Raw genomic sequence first — 19,426 nt, 5'->3', positions numbered from 1 at the left:
GCAGTCATACAACAAGCATGTCAATTTCACTCATGCCTGATGTATCCAGAGGAATACTTCATAAAGTCCACATGCCAAATGGAATTTTAGCAGCTTAGATTTAAGCAAGATTCGGATGATATATTTACAAAAGGTAGCTACAATTTTCTACTTTAGCAGATCATCAGGATCAAAGATGACTCCAGTCATGAATAAGGGAAGATGACAGTGCAACAATGGGCATGCATTGCATACCAACTACCAAATAATTTTAACAGAGCAAAGTCTTGGTCAAATAGCAAGTAGATCCAAGACTTGGAAAACAGTTAATCAAGCTTTACCAAGATCAAAATGTGCACTGTACTTGTAAATTCAAATGTTATGAAATTGTTTTCTTTCTTCTGGAAGCCAGAAAGAACAAATTAATTCAATATCCATGATATTTAGACAGCCCCTGTGGTGCCACTGAATGCGTCCAATTAAAACTTCATCGACTGCTTCTTTAGCAAAGATACTTGACATACATGGACCAAGCAACACACACAAAATGCTGGAGGAACTCATCAGGCCAGGCAGTATCTATGGAAAAAAGTACAGTCAAAGGGTCTCGGCCTGAAATGTCGACTGTTTACTCTTTTCCACAGATGCTGCCTGAACTGCTGAGTTCCTCCAGCATTTTGTGTGTGTTGCTTGGATTTCCAGCATCTGCAGATTCTCTCTTGCTAATGCATGAACCATTTCAGCAATATTTTTCTGCCTTTCCCTTGATCTACTTTGATAGATAACGAAAGGAAACTGCAGTATGTTCAGTCAGAAGTGAATGAATACACTAAGTAGAAAGTAAAAATGTAAAGAGAAGTGGAAAATATATGGCAGAGGGAAAGGAATAATAGCCCAGATGCTTAGAAGCTGACAGACTCATTAGGAACTGCCAGCTTTCACCTACATAGCTAGATGAATATAATCAGAATAAAGGCCAAACTTCTCTTTAGTTGATCACTCGACTCCAGGCCAATAACCCTCTGTGGAACTCAATAACTTGAGTTCAGCAAAGGAATGCAAACTCCACAGATTCCACTATGTTCACATTAAGCTGATGCTGGTCCGAATCTTTTGATTTAAAAAAAACACAGCTGAGGAGAGAAGGATAGTACAAGTTAACATCCTTTCAGTTTTACTTAATGTTGTCAGCAACAGAAACTTTCACAAATGTTAAGTTTTCTTGACACCTTTAACTGTCAGTCGGCTTGACAACAGAGCATAATCAACTCTCAAAGCAACAGTGCAGGGCACAGCCTTTTAGTTATGCATGTGAAGCCACTGCACAGAACCAGGCCTCACCAATCAGCTCTCTAATGGAGAAGTGTGCAATGGAACCTGTTCCATGGACAGGCAGCTCAATGAAAGCAGATAGCTCACTACTTAGTGGAAGATCCTGGCTCCTGACACACTACAAAAAATGAAAAATAAAGAAAAACATGATAGAAAAAAGGAAGAAAACAGAATGAAGGGAAAGATATTAAAGGTTGGTATATTTTCTCAATAAGGACTGCAACTTCAATTCACTTTACAGAATATAAACAAGAATGTCTTTATGATCACAATTTTAACAAATTAAGAAAGGCATGGAGCAACGCACATCTCCAAATACAAGCAAGAACATTGATAACAGGTCTCCTAGTACCAATTTTTGATGAAGTATAGATTTACCATCACTGAAATGAAACCTTGGTAAATTAGGTCATTAAGCTTTGTTTTGTTCTTTCAGACATGGGTAGTCAGCAGGACATGTAAGTAATAACTTTAATGACACCAGCAAACAAGAATATTTAGTAAATCTGAATATTCTAAAACAAGTGGCAAGCATTAAAGGACATCACATGTGAACAGAACTTTCAAAAGTCCAAACAATTTTAATCATTGATATCTTATCAAAGACACAGATGGTTAGCCCAAGCAAAAGAGGAGGACTAGGCCCCTCCACGAATTCATAACATGCTGATTTGATAGCAATCTCAGCTCCACATCCCCATCTAACCCTTGGAACTGGAGGCTTCAACAAAAAGAAAAACTTAATCAGCACACAAAGCAAAATTAAAACTTTAGGAGGACTTTCACGTGATCTGGACTAACTATTTGCAATAAATCTTAACAGCAGCCTTTCTAAAATCGTAAACTAATTATATAAATTATAAATTGTATTACTTTCCATATATTGATTTTTTAGGTATTGAAAACTACACCAGTTGGAAACCACTTTCAATTAATCTACAACATTTTACTTCATTTTAATGTTGAAACTTACTTGCGTAATCCACCTTTTGTGTTCCCCATCAAGTTGACCAATCAGTTTTTCAGCTGCCTCTATGGTCTCCTGAGCTTTATTTACTTCTGCTTCCAATTTAGCTGCTTCAGTTGTTCTGATCTGGAACCTGTTAAATAAGTGTTTTTAAGATAGTGATAAGGGATTAACCAGATAAAATGATTACTGAAAGAGTGAGGAGAGAGCTTAGATGTTTATTTTCACAGTGAGCTGAAGGAGAGCTTTACTCTAAAGACTGATTAAAACAGACATCACTGCTTCTTTTAAGGGCATATTCAATAAATAACAAAATGGGATAATTTACAAGATAACAGGGAGAGAATTATTAAATTTGGATTGTTGTGGAAGAGATAATATACTATAGTTTTCTCCTATATTGCAAACTTCTAAGCTTTATTTCTATATAATTATGCTTTCCATTTTTCAAAATTTATTTCAAATAAGTTTACTTTTCTTTAAGTTCAGCCACTTTCTGTCCCACACTTTGGAGCTTGATTTCCAGATTTTGTTTTCTTTCTTCAGTTTTATTTAGGTTTCTGTACAAGAAGAAGATAAAAGTAACTCAAGTGCACACTATGAAAAACAAAATATAACACACAATTTATTCAAAGTACTATTAAATGCAATGTTGCATTAATGCAGCAGGTTTTTAAAATGACAAGCTTCATGTTGAAGTGTTATGAAGAAAGATGCTGAGATACGTGAGGAGTATATTTGAAACAGTTCTAAGTAGTTATCATAAATTCCTTTTTTTTTAAACATTCCTCCCTCTCCACTTATTTCATATTCAAGCAATAGGCTTATTTGTTTTCACCAATGTTATAACATTCCCATTTGACAATTAATTACATCCTGTTATAACAATTTGGTAATCAAAATGGAGGAGGAGTCACAATACTCATCAACTTGACATTATCTAGTTTACTCATCAATGGTCCTGATGTTGCATTCAGTTTTCACCCTCTCTGTCATTGTAGAACAGAATGATCAACTCACCAGAAACTTGCAAGCCCAAGGTCTGATATTAAATTGATAGTCATAGTCATAGTCATACTTTATTGATCCCAGGGGGAAATTGGTTTTCGTTACAGTTGCACCATAAATAATAAATAGTAATAGAACCATAAATAGTTAAATAGTAATATCTAAATTATGCCAGTAAATTATGAAATAAGTCCAGGTCATAGAGTGTTTTCTAAGCAATGTACTATCTAAATGTCACTGAGTTACTGATAGGTTACGTCAACAAAAATGTTAAAAGTCTTAAAATACTAACAGCAATGAATTAATTGTAGACTTCAGGAAGGGAAAGTCGAGGAAATACACTGCAGTCCTTATTGAGGGATCAAAAAAGGAAAGGGTAAGCAGTTTCAAGTTCCTGTGTGTCAACATCTCTTGTGATCTATCTTAGGACCAACATATTGATGCAATTACAAGAAGGCATGGAGGTTGCTATATTTCATTAAGAGTTTGAGAAGATTTGGTACATCACAAAAGACCCTCGCAAATCTCTACAGATGCACCATTCAGAGCATTCTAACTGATGCATCACCGTCTGGCATCAAGGGGCACAGGATTGGAAAAAGCTGCAGAAAATTGTAAACACAGCCAGCTTCATTAATGGGTACTAGCTTCCACAGCATCCAGAACACCTTCAAAAGGTGGCATCCATCATTAAGGACCACCATCACCCAGGACATGCCCTCATCTCATTGCTATCATCAAGGATGAGATACAGGAGGCTGAAGATACACACTCAACATTTCAAAAATAGCTTCTTCCCCTCCGTCATCACATTTCTGAATGGACAGTAAACCCATGAAAACTACCTCAGTGTTTTTCTCCTCTCCTTTTACACTACTTATTCAATTAAAATTTCTTTTATTATATATACTTATTGTAATTTACAGTTTTTATTATTTTGTATTGCAGTGTATTGCTGCTGCAAAACAAAAGTTTCATGACATATGCCAGTGGTATTAAATCTGATTCTTAAATTATGCACATTCTGAGATTGGTATTTTGGACATTTCAATTTGAACAATTGTTTGTAAAGGTACATGAAAATTTCCAGAAATGTTGTGAGATTTCATCTTGACAAGTATTTAGATAAACTTGAAGCAGCAGAATGATGTTTTGTTTAGATGAAAGAATTAGAGCTTTTGTAAGGTTAATTTTTTACTTAAAATTCCAAACGAAGTTTAAATTGTTTAACAATAAATTGATCTGTACTCTGTGATCAAGTGACTAACTTAACATTATTTATTAAATCTCGTCGATTTAATTCTAAAGTTATGCCAATACTGACTTGGCTCAGTACACCTGCTAACTCAATATTGAGCATTGATTATCCTATATGTAATTTATATTTAGTAGGTGACTGTTCTGATCTTTGGACAAATATAAATTTATGCAGAAGATATGTAACTAAAACAGGCTGATTTATGAAACACATAAAATTAATGCCCTAATCCTGAATTACTCACTCCATCAACACAGCTTGTTCTTTTTCCAGTGGTTGAATCTTTTCCAGGACATATGAATATTTCACATTAGCTCGAACCCATGCAGCCAATGGAGCAGCTGCAGCACTGGCACGCTTTGCATTCTGTAAATTCATAGCAAATTTGTTAAATATTGCACACAAAACAATTCAATACTTAGATCAATACAACTGCAGGACATATAGATATATAACCAAGGCCTTCATTGTACTGCCAACGAAATTTCATAAGCAAACATAAAATGTTGCTACTGATTTTTATTTCTAAATTGTTATTCATTTAATTGTCTCTAATAATCTTCCATAAAGATCTCCTATTATTATTGAGAATACCTTTGGGTCAAAAGAAGCGCTGTTCTTCTGCAAAAGTCCTTCTACACTCTCTCTGATTTCTCTGCTAATACTCCAGGCATCAAAGGTTGCAATCTCCTCTCTCACTCCCCGTTTTGCCAAGAAACTGTGAGGCCAAAGGTAAAATCATTCATTAAACCACTGCTTCCTTTTAAAATCAATTAGATAATTTTAGATAACATACTTCATAAATTATATTGTTTACGCAATATGTACAATAAATTTGTCTCTTCTATTTTATCCTGATTTAAGCTCTTTAAAAAAAATTAGAGTTCGTTGGGACACTAAAACAGCACTACTGTACTTCACAAACATGAGGAAATCTGCAGATGCTGGAATTTCAAGCAACACACACAAAAATTCTGGTGAACGCAGCAGGCCAGACAGCATCTATAGGAAGAGGTACAGTCGACGTTTCAGGCCGAGACCCTTTGTCAAGATTAACTGAAAGAAGAGATGGTAAGAGATTTGAAAGTGGGAGGGGAGGGGGAGATCCGAAATTATAGGAGAAGACAGGAGGGGGAGGGATGGAGCCAAGAGCTGGACAGTTGATTGGCAAAAGGAATATGACAGGATCATGGGACAGGAGGCCTAGGGAGAAAGGAAGGGGGAGGGGGGAAGTCCAGAGGATGGGTAAGGAGTTATAGTGAGAGGGACAGAGGGAGAAAAAGGAGAGAGAGAAAAAGAATATATATATATATGAGAAGTCAATGTTCATGCCATCATGCCATCCAGACGGAATATAAGGTCTCCAACCTAAGTGTGGCTTAATCTTGACAGTAGAGGAGGCAGTGGATAGACATATCAGAATGGGTATGGGATGTGGAATTAAAATACGTGGCCACTGGGAGATCCTGCTTTCTCTGGCGGACAGAGCGTAGATGTTCAGCGAAACAGTCTCCCAGTCTGCGTCAGGTCTCGCCAATATATAGAAGGCCACATCGGGAGCACCGGACGCAGTATATCACCCCAGCCGACTCACAAGTGAAGTGTCGCCTCACCTGGAAGGACTGTCTGGGGCCCTGAATGGTAGTGAGGGAGGAAGTGTAAGGGCATGTGTAGCACTTGTTCTGCTTACAAGGATAAGTGCCAGGAGGGAGATCGGTGGGGAGGGATGGGGTGGGGAACGAATGGACAAGGGAGTCGCATAGAGAGCAATCCCTGCGGAAAGCGGGGGGGGGGGAGGGAAAGATGTGCTTAGTGGTGGGATCCCATTGGAGGTGGCGGAAGTTACAGAAGATTATATGTTGGACCTGGAGGCTGGTGGGGTGGTAGGTGAGGACAAGAGGATCCCTATTCCTAATGGGGTGGCAGGAGGATGGGGTGAGAGCAGATGTGCGTGAAATGGGAGAGATGCATTTGAAAGCAGAGTTGATGGTGGAGGAAGGGAAACCCCTTTCTTTAAAAAAGGTGGACATCTCCTTCGTCCTGGAATGAAAAGCCTCATCCTGAGAACAGATGCGGCGGAGATGGAGGAATTGCGAGAAGGGGATGGCATTTTTGTAAGAGACAGAGTGGGAAGTGGAATAGTCCAGGTAGCTGTGAGAGTCTGTAGGCTTATAGTAGACATCAGCAGATGAGTTGTCTCCAGAGATAGAAACAGAAAGTTCAAGAAAGGGGAGGGAGGTGTCGGAAATGGACCAGGTAAACTTGAGGGCAGGGTGAAAGTTGGAGGCAAAGTTAATGAAGTCAACGAGCTCAGCATGCATGAAGGAAGCAGCGCCAATGCAGTCATCGATGTAGCAAAGGAAAAGTGGGGGACAGATACCAGTATAGGCCTGGAACATGGATTGTTCCACAAAGCCAACAAAAAGGCAGGCATAGCTGGGACCTATAAGGGTGCCCATGGCTACACCTTTATTTATTAAGAGTAAGGACTAATTCCACCGGACAGAGCAGAGTGGTACTTCACCCATATAATGCCACTCTGTTTTAGGACTATAGAAAGCATTAAAAATCAAATTTCTCATATTACTAGCATTTGTCTTCAGGGTTTTCATCTTAGGGACTCATACACAGTACAATCAGATTTCTTTCAATTACTGTAGACTGCTGACAAGGGATGAGTTCATGCTGCATTTGTGCAAAGGTAGCAGATTGCTCCAGAAGGAACACAGGACTGAAGAACATTACATGGTTGGGGGAATCTTCTTGTACAAACAGCAACCCAGACATGAAGTCACTAAAGATATGTCTGTCTGTCGGAACATGCATAACTCGTCTGAAAGACAGAACTATTAGTCACCCTGCATTCCAAGTTTTAAGAGGCACAAAATTTTAAAGATTACCCAATGCTACATTTGTTCTGTCTTTATAGTTTACAATATGCTAATGTATTTGTAACTTCAGGTATTTTTTGCAGAATTGTGTAAACACCTCCCTTTGATTGCTGAGATCCCTTTAATGCCCTAGTTCAGTCTATCGTTTAATTAGTAGCTAGTTATTTTCAGGGAATAATGTCACTATTAATTTAGTCAATGGGTGTAAGAGGAAAAGCACCCCACTGTAAAAAAAATATAAACTCACAATTACAAACATTATGCACGTAAATCTGGAGGTAAATTGGATTCCAGTTAATTGGGACATATCAGAACCAGCACATTTTGGCCCAGTTAAGCGGCTGCCCCAAATAGCCAAAGTTTCACAGAAGTAGTTAAAAGATATTAAAAAAAAGACAACTACCATTTAACTGGGTACCAATTTATGTACTTAAATGAAATACACAACAAATTAGAACACTACCAACACCTCTACAGTACTATAAAACCATGTATTAGCTCCCAATAGTTATTGATGGAGGAATTCATCTGCCGGGTTCTTTTGATTAACTGTAAATTAACAAAATTAGCGCAGATACCTAGTGTAGTTAATGAACTGCCTTCATACAATTCTGCATCCTCCAATTCTTCACAATGATTGTAACATTCAAGATGATTACCGATACCTCAAATTCTTTGTAATTCCTAACTTGTTGAAGTAGTGAAATCATTTCAATTTCACTCCCAACTCTGATTATCAGAAGCCTTTAAAATATTAAAGTCAGTTACAGCTTTGACAGAAGACATTCATGTCTAAGGTCTTGTTGCAATTATGAGTTCATGGCCCAATTCAGCCATCAAGATCAGTTTTCATCATTCAGTCTGGATAAGTGGAGGTTCCACCTGCAAAATGAATGAGGTACAGCAAGCTAAAACTAATTAAAGATCTCATCACTGATCCTGCAACAGTGAAGAAGAAAGAGTATTTACAAAATAAAACAAATAAATGTTTCTAAGTCATCTGAAACAAAAAATGACCTCAAAACCTGAAGCAATCTTGATTAGAGGGGTCACAAGCTGAGTTAATAGAACTGTGAAATTTTACTCATTGGTTACAAGAAGCATTTCTTTTGAGATGGAACTCGGTTATTTTGATTCACAAAATACTGGGAGCTTTCATTTTTATCTGACCTAGAGCATCTCATCTTGTGTAAAACTATTGCTTGATGCAGGAAAAAAATGCTTCTCTATTTCAAAACATCTTTCAATTTAACAAATTCTTTGAGGCACAAAATTAAAATAATTTAATCATTGTCACACTTGTTCTACCTATCTTACAACATTTTGTTACATTTGACATAGCATGAGATTCAGCTTCACGCATTCACACCTTTTCATGCTGACCCATGAAGTATCAAAAATACCCATCAGCCGTAATACTCCTTCCAAAATATCCCTGATGACATCAGGTGGCATACGCAGTGACCGTATTTCTGAGAGTGACTCTGGCTTTATATTTCCAACCGCTCGCCTGGCTTCATCTACATAAGGCTGAAAGACAAAAAATAGCTTCTATCTAATAGCTCAGAGAACACATGTAATATGATGTAAAACAGTCATACAGCCAAAGAAGCATGTCTTGGATTCAATCCGTGAACTGCGTAGAATTAAACAAATGAAAATGAAATTGGAGTACAATTGCTCACAGTGCACAGAAATAACGAATTAGAAAATCTACTCTTTACAACCACTTACCAATCTTCATGCTAATATTCATGTCTCAATGGTGGCTTTGGTTGAAAGGACTGAGATATACAATTTTGACACGAATTGTTAAAATGTTTAAGTACTGAATTGAATTCAAATTCAAAATATTCAATTATATAAGCACAAAAATTAGAACTGAAATTTCCGCACTTTCAGGCTCAGGATTTCCATGCTAGCATCCATGAATTTCCATAAAGTTGACAAACACTGTAAAATTCACTGTTCTAAAACAGCAGTAGAATGGAAACTTCATGCAGTTCTCAGCCTGCTGAACCTGCACATGTCAGACCATGTGCAGATTCAGTGACTTGTTTCATTTAAATGTCAGGGAACTGTTGACAGGCATAATACACATTTTTGAAAGATTAAATTAATTTACTTTTCTTGGAATAATTTTAACCTCTTTCAATTGATTTTTGGATTATTCAATGTCTTTTAAATGTTTAATTGGTTCTGGATGTTTGTGAATGCCAGAGACCTTCATAAACAAACTGTTTGACAGCTTTAAGAGGTAGTTCAGCTTGGATCATAACTTTCGGAACTGCCGAAGTGTTTTTGTGAGAGACATATTCTGACATCCTTATGCCACCCAGATCCTTGCTGATCAGGTTGAGGACATCTTTCTTGAGAAAATTCTCACAAAGGGACCTGCTGATGGAAAAGCAGGCATAGCAGTAAGCTCGTCCAAGAAAATTCCTGGTGATTCTCTGAAAAATAATTTCTGTGTTTGAAGTTCAAAGTAAATTTATTATGAAAGTTTTCTATATCATTATGTACAATGTTCAGATTCATTTTCTTGCAGCATACTGTGTAGTATATAGAAACATATACAGTACGTAATTACAATTTTTGATATAACACAAGATGAGACCATGTCAGAAGCGACTGTTCTTTAAGAGCGTTAACTCTCATTAAGTCAGCTGTGAGTTGTTGCATAAGGTACTTGCGGATGTTTGTTTAAACTCTCACTTATATACGATCAACATAGTTCTTGGAAAATGAAACTATGATACCAGCAGATACATGAAATTAGTTGATTTTTTTTCAGTTACCTAGCTGAATTGAATTTCTTCCTTCATAATCTCAAACAATTTTAATAACAAACTCTTTTAATCTTCTGGAAATAGCAACACAGAAAATAATGAACATTACCTGGACATGCATAAGTTCATTGTCAATTACACCTTTACGCTTTTCGATTTTCACCATTTCCTCAGCTATCTTCTGTTTTAACTGTTCCATTTCAGTTTTCTGTTCACTTGCATTCTGTCAGGAAACCATTAAATTTAAACATTTGTATTAGTTTGTGTTGCCATTCCCAAAGTAATATAGAACCAAACAAACAGAAAATAAACATCATCGAAAAAGCAAGCAAAACATTGTATCATCATTGTGCCAATTTGTGCCCTATGCAAAATGTTACAATTAGATTTCCCAATTTCAACAAATTTTCCAAAAAGAAAAAAAGATTAAGTCCCAGCTTCCCCAAATTTTCCAAATTAATGTTCCAACTCTTATCCTTGGTATTATCTGGTAAATCTCTTTTACACCCTTCCCAGAGCCTTAACATTCTTGAAAACTATGCAACACTCCAGCTGAGATCTTACAGCAATTTCCAAAATGTTTTCATGAGTTCTCTGCTTCTATATTCAAAGACTTAATTTATAAAATTAAATCATAGAATCAGAAAAATTAACAGTTGGGAATGAAGCAACATATTTCTTTGCTGATCATAAAAAGAATTATTCTGCCTGGTTTCACTTTCCAGCTCTCTGCCCATAAACTCAAGAGGTTCAACAGATGCTATAAATCAGAACAAAATGCTGGAAGAACTCAGCAGGTCAAGCAGCATCTATGGAAATAAATAACAGTTGACACATCGAGACCCTTCTTCAGGGCTGGAAAGGAAGGTGGAAGATGCCGGAATAAAAAGGTGGGGGGAAGGAAAGGAGGACTAGCTAAAAGGTGATAGGTGAAGCCAGGTGGGAAAGGTAAAGGGCTAGAAAAGAAGATCTGATAGGAGAAAATGGTGGTCTATGGGAGAAATAGAAGGAGTAGCACCAGGGGGAGGTGATAGGCAGGAGAGGAGAAGAGCTAAAAGGCCAGAGTAGGGAATAGAAGAAGAGAGAAGAGAGAGGGGAAAAATTACCAGGAGACCATTCACTTCCTCCCTTTACCTCCATTCAGAGCCCCAAAATGCCCTTCCACCTGAGGCAACACTTCACCTGCAAATCTGCTAGAGTCATCTACTGTATCTGGTTCTCCGGGTGCAGCCTCCTCAACATTGATGAGACATGAAGTAAATTGGGGAGGCTGTATTCTTGAGCATTTCTGCTCCATCTGCCAAAATCAAAATTTCTCGGTGGCCAACCATTTTAATTCTTATTCCCTTTCAACGTTCTGACATATCGATCCATGGTCTTCTCTTCTGCCACTCTCAGGGTAGAGGAGCAACACCTCATATTCCGACTAGGTAGTCTCCACACTGATGTCATGAACATCGATATCCCCTTCCAGTAATTTTTTTCCCTCCTCCTTCCCTCTTCTTCTATTCCCCACTCTGGTCTCTTACCTCTTTTTCTCACCTGCCTATTACCTCCCCTTGGTGCCCCTCCTCCTTCCCTTTCTCCCATGGTCCACTCTCTTCTCCTATCAGATTTGTTTTTTTTCAGCCCTTTACCTTTCCTACCGACCTGGCTTTGCCTATCACCCTCTAGCAAGTCCTCCTTCCCCTCTCCCACTTTTTTATTCTGACATAATCCCCTTCCTTTCTAATCCTGATGTGCTGAAACTGAAGAGGATTCAATGGAAATTGACAAAAATGATTCCAGGATTGAATGACTTGTCGTGTGAAGAGCATTTGATGGCTCTGGGCCTACGATCACTGAAATTCAGAAGAACAGGAGGTGATCTTATTGAAACCCATCGAATGGTGAAAAGTCTTGCTACAGTGGATGAGGAGAGGATGTTTCCTGTGGTGGGAGAGTCTAAGACCAGACGATACAGTCTCAGAATAGAGGGGCATCCTTTTAGAATGGAGATGAGGAGGAATTTCTTTAGTCAGAGAATGGTGAATCTGCAGAATTCTTTCCCACAGGCAGCTGTGGAGGCCAAATCTTTATGCATATTTAAGGTAGAGGTTGATTGATTCGTGATGCTAGTACCTTGCCTCAACACCATGGGCCCTTTTCTTGTTTAACAGCCTCACATGTGGCACCTTGTCAGGTAAATGATGTCCACTAGCTCTCTGTTACCCAAACTTCACATTATTGTTTCAAAGAATTCTAACATTACTGAAAGGCAAGGTTTCCCCTTAAAAACACTATGATAACTATTTTGTCACATTCTTCCAAGTACTCCATAACTGCATCCAACATCTGAACAGCAAAAACACCTATTTTAGACCATTGTTTATTGACTGCAGTTCCACCTTCAATATAGTATTTCCATTTGGAGGCTACCCTTCAGGAGAAAGATGGGAATGATTTTTTTTTCACTCAAGAGGGCAGAGAATCTTTGAAATTCACTACTCAAAAGGACAGTGGATATTTAATTAATGTATACATTCAAAGCAGAGTTTGAAAGATTTATGGATCTTAAGGAAATTGAAGCATATAGGTTTTGTGCTGAAAAGTAATGCTAATATCAGCCATGATCTTATTCAATAGTGAAGAAAGCATAAAGGACCAAATAGCCTGTTCATGCATCTATTTCTTATTTCCTTTAATGCAGACATCCCACCTCTCCCAGAAGTTCCAGGAGTCTCCCACATATTGATGGTGCTACCTCCCTGAAATGACGGGAGGAGAAGATGGTGCCGCGCCTACGTGTGCGCAGCCCTCCGGTGAAAAATGATATCGTATCTGTTAAATAGGGGCCATGGACAATTCAGATTTGATGGAGAATGGACGTGAAAGCACAGAGGAGCATCTGGAGAAATTTCCGAAATGCCCATTCGCTACTGTCGTTACTGTGTGGTCGGGAATCTTTCAGAGGATAGGCCTCAAATCCCTGGCCTTGCCTGCTTTTGGCGACCAAGAAGGAGGTCGAATCGTTCGGACAGAGATGGCGCTCAGTATCGGTGTCAGAGAGCTGATCAGCGCTCGAAGTTTTCGGATGACTCAGAGTCGGATTGTGGTCGGCATGGCAGGGAGAGTTTTTCTTCCTTCTCCCGTCGGCGTGAGATGTGGAACATTTGAGAAACTTTGAACTTTACTGTGCTCATGGACTTCTTCATCAAGTTATGGTATTGTTACACTGTTTGTAACTATATGTTATAATTATGTGGTTTTGTCAGTTTTTTCAGTCTTGGCTTGTCCTGTGTTTTGTGATATCACACCAGAGGAAATAATGTATCATTTCTTAATGCAAGCATTACTAAATGACAGTAAAAGAGGACTACGTGTCTTCATAATCATCATCATCATAAAAATGATATTTTGCAGGGTGGGATGTCTGCTAATAGAAGAATATCCAAGATGCAAAAGGTACATTTAAGAGAAGTCCATTATCATAAGTTTAAAACATTAATATAATCTGACATGAAATTCCATGAGGACATATTATTTTCCTTTAGATGATTCTAAGTTAGTTCAGTGCACAGGTGAAATGTTATATTATTTCAAAAATGAAATTCAACTTTGCTAGAGCATAAAATGAACAATAGAGATTTGATAACCCAGTTTACACCTCAGTCATTATTCTTCATTGAAATTTGAATAATGCAACTGCTCTAGGCCTCCAGACAACTCATAAACTCAGAACTCCTGTAGCTTATGGGCCTAAAATGAAATCATCCTTCATAATAATACACTTTAAAATAGACTGCCTTCAGCAATCAACTGTATGGAATTACTCTTACATTAAAGTATGAAAACTAATTATGAAGTTTGGGGTATCTGAACACTGCTGTTCCACTGCACAGCTCCCACAAACCTGCATTGATAATGTAATCTCCTGCAGAGCAGCGTCAGCTTCCGCTTGCTTGGTTTTAAGTAAAGAGCTCTGCTTTGCTGCCTTTCCTTTCAGTTCATCAACAAGTGCTTTAGCTTCATTTAGCTTAGAAACTCCAGCCTGCATCAAGATAATTTCAAACAAACTTTGAATGTGAATTTCATATTAATATGGTACAGAAACTTCATCATTGTACAATAGCACATTTAAATAGAATAACATGGTCTAGTCAAATACAATATAAGACAAATCTTCCTTATTTTTCACATAATTTCTAGAGCTCCTCAAGAGGTAAAGTTATTGGGCAAGATCACACTGAAATCAGCAATTCCAATTGGAAAGACAGGAGTTCAGCTGCTGGAAATGAAGTGAGTTCTGGGTTTCTATGCATTCTTTGAGTATTGTAGAAGTACAGGACTTGCTGACACTCTGAGAGGGTTAGTGTTAGTGTTAGTAGGGTTATCTGTCAGTGTTACTCAGCTGCACAACCCAATCTGCCTAGAATTCCCCAGGATGCTGGAGAAAATGCCTCATGGATACTGCATAGTTTGATTTTGCATTGAATCTGAGACCCCACTAATTCAAGAAATGAGTTGAGGGCAAAGTTTTTGGAGGAAAAAGTAAATTATTATTTAAATGTATTTATGCATTTTACTTAGGGTTGTTTAAAATATCAATGACTTGCTTTAACTATTATAGTTTGATTACATGTTTTTATATGTCACTGAGACATTATTAAAACCAACAACAGCTTTCACAAACCCCGGCCCTAACACATAGATTCTCTAGATCCAGACAAGGTAAATGCTGGTGTGAGGAAATGTCAGTTGTTAGAAGCACTGAGATATCATGAATTGGCCCACAGAATTTAGAACTACAGTAATGGTAAACAATTTTTATTATACCATTCAAAATAAATAACTCAGGTGTATAGTTCCTTTTTTATATTAAATATGATAGACATATCTATAGCTTAATTAATTTCCAATCCAGAATTTGCTAAAAAAATCTGAGAGTTAAGTTGATTGACCTTAACATAAAGATGTCTGTGTCAGCTATCCACCACTGATTAGATAAATAAACCAAAACAGTAATAACCTTGATTGAGCGACTGACAGTCCCAATCATTATCTGTTACAAGAAAAATATTTAATTTACTTATTATAATCTTTTCTTCCCCATATGAAGTGTGGCTCAGATAGGTTATTTTAAAAATATCATAAGCATTAATCATGTGACTAGCAGAAATCGATCATATTAAAGAATCATATTTTGCAAAATAGTAAATTTAACTGTAAATATTTAGAAATTTTAGCTGAAATTTTAATTTATATGAAGAGGGAGATGTTAGCTGAAGAGACTCACTGAACTTCATTTCTTTCCACTGTAGATGGTTGGTATTGGAGAAATGCACATTTGTAATGTTCTTAAAGACATAATTTATCATGGTTGACTAAAGTACAAGCTCTTTTTTTGACAATTATCGAGTTATATAATTGTCAACACTTGAATTTCAAAGTGTTAAGCCTATTTTAGGTACATGATCAGAGGCACCATTCCTAACTTAAATTCCTGAAAGGCATCAAATTCAATAATCACCATATCAAAAAATGGCACCAAAAGGCAATTTGAAGGAGGAAAACATTATTGCTAATGATAGTAACCCAGGTATTTTATTGGGTCAGGTATATATATTATTTAATTATTAATTAGTTAGTCAAAGTAGTTTCATAAAATAAAAATGACCTTCAATTTTGAATTATTTAATAAAATAAATTAGAAAAATGGAATTGATTCTGAGTTTTCATGAGAGAATATATACAAGTATGTCACTGCACATACAAAAATGTGCAAAGGACAAACAACATTTAGAAAACAAATCACAGCATAAGGGATAAGGGATGGCCAGTCAGGACAGAGTGGAATGGAAATTGCTTCATCCAGAGGGTAATGCGTCTTTGGAGTTCTCCTGAGTTGTTGAAAATCAGTCGATGAGTATATTCAAAACATAGATCAATTATATAGTCACTATAAGCTAGTGGTAGTCTAATAAAAGATCTCTCATTACCATATTGAATGGCAGAGCCAGTAGGGTCAAATGACCTTTACATTTATTTTATTTAGAGATACAGCATGATGATAGGCCTTTCCAATAAATGATGCCGCACCGCCCAATGATACCCGTGTAACCAATTAACCTACTAAACCATGTCATTGGAATGTGGGAGGAAACCAGAACACTCACAGGAAACCCAAGCAGTCATAGGGAGAAAGTACAAACTACTAAAAGGCAATGGCAGAAATGTACCTAGGTCACTGGTGATGTAATACTATTACGCTAACTACTACACCACCGTGCTACACTACTCTGCTTTAATTTATGAATTTAAGAAATCTACCGGTTATGGATTGAGTACAAGTTGAAAATTACTGCCTCTCCAGCCCAGTAATATTTTATGCTTCCTTTCTGGCTTGCACATACCTGTAAATGACTTTGCTGTTTCATTAGATCAGTTTTCTTGGTATTATAGATGGAGCTGTATGTATTCAGGAAAATCATGTATCTGTGGGGAGTAGCTCCATATGCTTTGCAAGACTCATGAATCAAAAGGAAAGACTTTGTTAGATCACCAGCACCTGTAGTCAAAGCAAAACAAATTTCTATTTATACAATATACTAGAATATTTCTATTAAAAATGCCAAAAAATTGTTTATATAGTATCTTACTTTATTTGAGTCATTTACATAAAGCTTCCAACTAGAAACAGACTACCTCTATTGGGTGAAGAAAGATTGTTGAATTACACTGAGGCTCAGGCATCTGACTGCTTATTAAACATTAGACACACACACGGTAGAATTTCCTCTGCAATTGTCTGCAATGTCAGAGAGTGAAGATCCTAAAGGAAGGGTGAAAGACTGGTTCAGAGATTGAAGAGGGGATCACAGGAGGAAAGGCAAGAGGACTGGACTAGGAAGCAGGTGGATCTGGTAGAAGGTAAGGGGACAGGTATTGGGCAAGAGTGAGCATTGAGACTGTGATTGTGAAAAGGGTGGTATATAATGATCAAGAATATTTGGGTACAGTTAGTGGACAGCCAGGAGGGCTGGGGATGTGCTGCTTAGCTCTTGCCAAAGTGGCTTCAACCTTCTGGTTAATCGTTTCTTGTTAAAACTCGAAAATATGTGTTGATATCATATGCACAGTAGAATTTTATTTGCCCTCCTTAACAATCTCTGTAAAGGCAGGAGACTATATGAACCAAAGTGCCAACAACAATTGTGGCCCATGGTCTAATGCCCCAATCTGAAAATGGCCTTCCAAATACAAAGATTTTCTGTATATTAATCAAGATAGCCTTTTTGATAATGTATCTGTACTTTAAAACACTACTTAAAGCTGTCAAATAATGTTTGACTTAAAATAATTAGTTAGCAAATAAACTGAAGTTAATTTTCTGAGTTCTGACTCCAAACCACAGCTAAGGCACACATTGATGGAGTTCACAATGTAAAGTAAACCCTGTAAACAAATCTGATGACTTGATACTGTCACAAAATAAATAGAATATATTTGTATTACTTTATCAATATCCTGATATGATTTTCTAGAATAAAATTTGTTCAAAATATCCATGAAGTACCATATCCAACATAATGAGGCTTTAACTGCAAGTGTACGGTCTTACATCACTTGTTTTAAGTCAATACACTCACTTTGCTTTAGGCTATAGTGGGCAATCTCCATTCATCAGGTTGCTTAAGCAAATTATTGTACCATTTCAACTAGCATCAATGGCCCCAGGCCCGTGCAAAAATTGGACAAAATTTCCATAAAAGACCAGTCTATCTCTGGATTCAAAATTATCTTTCATCTTCATTATCATCACAAAATCAACAGAAATAATAACAATGAGGCTTTGATTTTAATTTACATTAATTAAGGTAATAATTTACTACATGCATTGCAACATTATTGGTTATAACCACACTTCAAACTGCTTAAAGCTATAAAGCTGATGAGTGATGAGGATATTTCATGCCTCAATACAACAAACTACAATGCACATTAGCTAAATGTCTTACAAACACAAAGTAATAGAAGCTTGGTACAATATTATTATTTTTCTGTTGCTGTTCTGAATATAATTGAATTTTATACAGCTGTCATTGCCAATTTTGAAAATTATAGAGTCACAGAATGATACAGCATGAAAACAGGCCTTTCAACCAACCAAGTCCATGCTAACCACCAATCATCCATTTACATAATCATACATTAGTTCCATTATTCCCATCTTTGCCCCATTCTCTTCAATTCCCACCAGGTTCTACCAGTCATCTACACAATAGGGGGGATTTAAAGCAATCAATTAATCTAACAGCTCACATACCAAAGAAAATGGAGGAAGCCCTCTGGGTGACAGAGAGTTCATACAAATCCACATAGACAACACCCAAGGTAAGATTGACCCAAACTTGATAAAAACCTTTATGAGGGAGTGCCTCTACTAACTGTGCCACTATGTCATCCTGAAGATAAGTTCTGTATGGTGGGCAGTTCTTCTGACGATTTAGCTCCATTATATAAAAGTTGACTAGTGGTTCAGACAGCATACCAAACTAATATGATAAAACAAAATGTTTTAATCTTTGTGAACTAAGTGAATTTGAAGAGATCTACTACTGATTTTTGACTCAGAAGGGAGAAAAAAATGATAAATACAATGTTAATGACAGAGCTAAATTCCTCCATCTGAATATTAGACCATAAAAAAAATTAGCAGAAGTCGACCATTTGGCCCATCGAGTCTGCTCCGCCATTTTATCATGAGCTGATCCATTCTCCCATTTAGTCCCACTCTCCCGCCTTCTCACCATAGCCTTTGATGCCTTGGCTATTCAGATACCTATCAATCTCTGCCTTAAATACACCCAATGACTTGGCCTCCACTGCTGCCCATGGCAACAAATTCCATAGATTCACCACCCTCTGACTAAAAAAATTTCTTTGCATTTCTGTTCTGAATGGGTGCCCTTCAATCCTTAAGTCATGCCCTCTCGTACTAGACTCCCCCATCATGGGAAACAACTTTGTCACATTGAAGTAACTTGTGAATTTAGTACAAGAATACAAGAAAATAGGAGTAGGGGTATGCCAAAACTATTTAGCCTCTCTTGATAGGATAACCCTCTCATCCCCAGAATTAGCCTGCTAATCCGCTTTGTATTGCTCTAATGTCATTGTATATTTTAAGGGGACCAAAACTGTATTTATTATTCCACATGTG

At 37.2% G+C, this 19,426-nt stretch overlaps 1 protein-coding gene across 5 annotated transcripts in view; it reads right to left on the bottom strand.

Annotated features, from left to right (window-relative positions):
* The window catches only part of dync2h1 (dynein cytoplasmic 2 heavy chain 1), a 493,185-nt gene that overhangs the window by 260,982 nt on the left and 212,777 nt on the right, over positions 1 to 19,426 (bottom strand). For all 5 annotated transcript variants that reach the window (XM_063054085.1, XM_063054084.1, XM_063054086.1 and 2 more), the window contains 8 exons: positions 16,617 to 16,771; positions 14,117 to 14,254; positions 10,334 to 10,447; positions 8,805 to 8,965; positions 5,139 to 5,262; positions 4,789 to 4,910; positions 2,752 to 2,838; positions 2,285 to 2,411 (listed from right to left, as the gene is read on the bottom strand). In XM_063054085.1, coding sequence (XP_062910155.1) covers positions 2,285 to 2,411; positions 2,752 to 2,838; positions 4,789 to 4,910; positions 5,139 to 5,262; positions 8,805 to 8,965; positions 10,334 to 10,447; positions 14,117 to 14,254; positions 16,617 to 16,771 — 1,028 coding nt within the window. The remainder of the gene's footprint in view (positions 1 to 2,284; positions 2,412 to 2,751; positions 2,839 to 4,788; positions 4,911 to 5,138; positions 5,263 to 8,804; positions 8,966 to 10,333; positions 10,448 to 14,116; positions 14,255 to 16,616; positions 16,772 to 19,426) is intronic.

This window comes from Mobula hypostoma, chromosome 7 (genome assembly GCF_963921235.1).
Source record: "Mobula hypostoma chromosome 7, sMobHyp1.1, whole genome shotgun sequence".
Taxonomy (NCBI): Eukaryota; Metazoa; Chordata; class Chondrichthyes; order Myliobatiformes; family Myliobatidae; genus Mobula; species Mobula hypostoma.
The sequence above is the reverse complement of the archived record's forward strand: the minus strand, read 5'-3'. Positions and strand labels throughout refer to the sequence as shown.